This window comes from Stigmatopora argus, chromosome 20 (assembly GCF_051989625.1).
Source record: "Stigmatopora argus isolate UIUO_Sarg chromosome 20, RoL_Sarg_1.0, whole genome shotgun sequence".
NCBI lineage: Eukaryota > Metazoa > Chordata > Actinopteri > Syngnathiformes > Syngnathidae > Stigmatopora > Stigmatopora argus.
Genome location: NC_135406.1, coordinates 10,037,816 through 10,042,302, shown reverse-complemented (window position 1 = coordinate 10,042,302; position 4,487 = coordinate 10,037,816). Strand labels below are relative to the sequence as shown.

General features: G+C 43.3%; 1 protein-coding gene across 2 annotated transcripts in view; it reads right to left on the bottom strand.

The window, feature by feature from the left end:
• LOC144065561 (uncharacterized) overlaps positions 1-4,276 on the bottom strand; it is a 5,571-nt gene extending 1,295 nt beyond the window's left edge. The window contains exons 1-3 of one of the 2 annotated variants that reach the window (XM_077588524.1): positions 3,973-4,077; positions 1,729-1,762; positions 1-1,005 (exon numbers count right to left, since the gene is read on the bottom strand). The exon at positions 1-1,005 is cut by the window's left edge and continues 1,295 nt beyond it. In XM_077588524.1, the coding sequence (XP_077444650.1) occupies positions 1-898 (898 nt within the window). In that variant the 5' untranslated portion in view covers positions 899-1,005; positions 1,729-1,762; positions 3,973-4,077. Of the gene's footprint in view, positions 1,006-1,728; positions 1,763-3,972 lie in introns of both variants that reach the window. The other variant, XM_077588522.1, reaches the window with a different exon arrangement.
• Between the last annotated feature and the right edge of the window lie 211 nt (positions 4,277-4,487).

The window sequence follows — 4,487 nt, the reverse complement described above, 5'->3', positions numbered from 1 at the left end:
TACCACAAACTGAACACGAAAATGGTTTTTCACCAGTGTGGGTTCTTATGTGCCCTTTTAAGGTTCTCTTCTCTGTAAATCGTTTACCACAAACTGAACACGAAAATGGTTTTTCACCAGTGTGTGTTCTTGCATGAATAATTAAGGTTCCCTTCTCTGTAAATCTTTTACCACAAACTGAGCATGAAAATGGTTTGTCACCTGTGTGTGTTCTTGCATGACTAATTAAGTGATCCTTCCGTGTGAATGTTTGACTACAAACTGAGCACGCAAATGATTTTTCACCAGTGTGGGTTCTTGTGTGTATTTTTAAGCTTCCTTTCTCTGTAAATCTTTTACCGCAAACTGAGCATGAAAATGGTTTGTCACCTGTGTGTGTTCTTGCATGACTAATTAAGTGTCCCTTCTGTGTGAATGTTTTACCACAAACTGTACATGATAAGGGTTTCTCCCAAGTGTGGCTCCTCATGTGAGTTTTCAAAGTAGACTTTTTCCCAAAGGTTTTTCCACACTGAGCGCATTTCCAGAGTTTGCCGTCCTTAAGACCTTCATTGTCATAAAGCAAGTCTTCGCTATCTGATAACGGAGCAATTAAATTGTCTGCTTGCCCTTCTGCTGAGCTGCCGTTCGGAGTCTCCGCCCCTCTGTCGGCCACGCCCAGATCATCTTCACTCTTGAAAGGCTCACCAGTTGACACAGTGACATCTTCTTTCTCCTTCTTGATTTGCTGTTGAGGGAACTCTGGCTCCTCCTCTTTAATTTGGGGTAACTTTAAGGTGTGTGCAGGCTCCGCCCCTCTGCTGGTCACGCCCAGATCCTCTTCCCTCTTCAGGTTTTCACCAAGTGACCAGGTGACATCATCTTCCTCCTTCTTGATTGGAAGTCGCTCGTCTCTCATTTGTTGTTGAGGGAACTGTGGCTCCTCCCCTTTGATTTGGGGGAGCTCAAGTTCCTTTTTAAGGCCAACAGACTCTTTCCCATCAGGACCAAGATATTCTCTGAAACCTGCAAAGACACGAAAATAAATGATATGTTTCATAATCTGTCTATCCAAAGAGAAGTCCTTTAGGTTAGACTGGGAATGTAAAGTCTTATACTTATATTGGCGGTGGTTAGGCTCGTAACATGACATTAACTTGAAATTTAACTGAAATCAACTCAAATGACTATACACACCCACACATATTTGACCACCATCTCAATAAGCTCGTATCTCCAATTTGTTTCATTTCTCAAGGAAAAAAATGGCTCCGAATTTAGCTCGTATCTCAAATTTCCCGTAAAATGGGACACCCGTATGTCAACGTTTTCCGGTAATATGCTGGCTGCCACAGCAAATGTTTAATTAACAAGGAATAATTATAGCACTCGCGGGTGACCCGCATTGTAATCAACAGTTTGAGGAAAACAGAGTTCACCTTTAAAATTAAAGTACTATTAAGAGCACACCAACACATTTCAATGTATAAAAATGTGTTGTTTTATTAAACCCAAAGGATTCTTTAATCTCATCTCATTTTCTGAACAGCTTTATCCTCATCAGAGTCGGGGGGGGGGGGGGGGGGGGGTGTTGGTCCCGGAGCCTATCCCAGCTGACTTTGGCCCAGAGGCGGAGGGGGGGGGGGGCACCCTGAATTGTTGGCCAGCCAATCGCAGGGCACAACAAGACAGACAACCATTCACACTCACACTCATACCTAGGAGCAATTTAGTGTCGAATCAGCCTACCATGTCTTTACAATGTGGGAGGAAGCCGGAGTACCTGGAGAAAACCCACACGCGACAAAATAAAAAGGTAATTAAAAAAAAAAAAAACCTTTCTATAAATGGTCATTTTTTAAAGAAACTGATACTTTACTATACATCAGGGGTCACCAAACTACGGCCCGCGGGCCGGACACGGCCCGCCGGCACATTTGGGCCGGCCCTCTGAACAATACCAGATACGCTATCGGATTTTTTTCCTATTTGGCCTTGAAGACTGGGACGTTTTAATCTTGTGTTTGGTTCATTGCACCCCTGCTGAGTCCACAAATCATCCCAGTGAAGCGGGCCTTCGCATTGCTTCTTTGGTGACATGCGCGGGGAGAGTGTTTCCCTTTGATGCATGGGGCACTTCCACCGTTGCATGCGCGAGCAGAGTGTTAGCGAGACATCTGGACGATCGCAGGTGAGGGCGGAGCCCTGGGGCCATCGCTATTGCGATGCTATTCAAGCATATAAAAACTGTGCAACCTGAACTTGTTTGAGAACGGAATAATGGCGAAAAGGTGAGTTAAGAGAAAAATTGATTCAGAATGCAGGGTATTTAACCTGCAGTGGACAAACGATTATTATTTTTTTCAATACAAAGAAAAGGCTGTTTGTCTCATCTGTCAAGAGACGGTGGCAGTATTCAAAGAATACAATCTTCGCCGGCACTATGAATCCCGTCACAAAGACAAGTACGATAGTGTGCAAGGCCAAATCCGAGCAGACAAACTCTCAAAGCTAAAAGTTGGACTATTATCTCAGCAGACTACATTTCTACGCCAAGCTCAGCTGAACCAGGCATCCGTTTGGGCCAGCTTTCGGGTTGCTAAACTGATAGCAAGCAACGGTAAGCCTTTCACTGACGGAGAGTTTTTTAAGAAATGTATGGATGTTGTCGTGGAGGAAGTCTGTCCCGAGAAGAAAGATGCATTTAATGCCGTAAGTCTGTCGGTGAGTACAATGACCAGACATGTTGAATAAATCGGGAGTAATGTATATGCCCAGCTGCAGCAGAAGACGAAAGAATTTGACTTTTTTTCATTAGCACTGGATGAAAGCACGGACGTGCAAGACACACCGCAATTGCTCATTTTTATTCGTGGAGTTAGCGCAAACTTTGAGATTTGCTAGGATCTGGCAGCCCTCCAAAGTCTCAAAGGGACTACAACGGGAGAGGATATTTTTGACAAAGTGTGCCAAACCATGGAGAAGTTGGACCTGGACTGGTCAAAGCTAGCTAGCATCACGACTGACGGGGCTCCTAGCATGGTGGCCGAAACTTGCGGTCTAATAATGGGACGCATGAACCAGGAGTTGGAAAAAAGGGGTCTCACCGCCCCGCTACGAGTCCACTGCCGAATTCACCAGCAAGCTCTGTGCCGCAAAATGTTGACGTGGGATTCTGTAATGACGGTTGTGGTGTCGTGCATAAACTTCAGAGCAAAGGGAGAAGATTGTGCATGGCACAACAGAAAGTTAATGTTCCATGGCTTTTTTTTTTCTATGAAGAACCCAGAGAGAGTTATTTAGTTATTATTTATTTCATTAATAGTGTTATTATTTGTTTCCTGACTTTTTTTCTGTAAATAACCTGGAAAGGGTTATTTGGTTATGTGTGGCTTTCTGGAAAACAATAAAAAATGTAAGCTCCCCTACGATCGATCGTCACACTTTTTCTGTTACAAACTGACACCGGCCCCCCATCGGAGAAGGGAAAAGTTATGTGGCCCTCACAGGAAAAAGTTTGGGGACCCCTGCTATACATGGTCTTTTTTATTATTAAAAAAAGCCTTACTATGCAAGTCTTTGGAGTGTGGGAGGAAAACCGGAGTATCTGGAGGAAACCCACACAGGCCTGGGAAGAACATGCAAATTAAAACAGGTGGACTTGACCTGGATTTGAACCTAGGACCTGAGAGCTGTGAGGCCGATGCGCTAACCACTCGCTCCTCTGGGCCGGTTTTCACATTTTTATGAATTTATAATTTAAAAAAAATCTCCAGTGCTGAGTCCTAGTAGCAAGCGGAAGACATGGGAGTTGCTTCCGCTTGAAAAAATATTTAAAAAATAAACATTTTCCCCAGAAAAATCTGCGATGTAGTGAAATGCTGAGGGATTACTGTACTTGAATATGCAATTGCAGCGCACAAAAAAGCACTTCTACAATTACCATTAAGCCTTAATGATGAAGGGAATATATAGATATAAAAATGGACCCACCTTCTATTCTGTGAAGGACAACTTTTGCATGGATTATTTTGCAAAATGTCGAGTTTTCCTCGTGGAACTTTGCTGCTCTTTTCCCACACGTAAATTCTGATGGAGACGCCATTGATAGCTGCTAGCTAGGCTAAGTTAAAGAGGGCGCAAAGCTTCTAAGTTCTTCGACGACTTGAAGAGTTGATCCTTTGATATATGCTAACAGGCTGAGCTAAAGTAGGCCGCAAAGCTTCAACGAGGTCTTGAAAATGATTTTGGCTGATATTTAAGGTCATAAAGTAGCTTATGCTAGACACGTCGGGGACCCATAGGTTAAGCTAGGTGGCGAAAACTGCGCATGCGCGGTGTCAGCGTCACTTCCTCCGATTTATAAATGTAAGAGAGTCGGAAATAGGAAATAATTAATCTTCAAATGTTCTGACGTGTGGTTTGAGCAGTAATTGTTTGCGCAGGTTTTAATTAAATTGAAAATTAAATTAAACATAAATAACTTGAAGATTGCGTCTCAAAAGGAG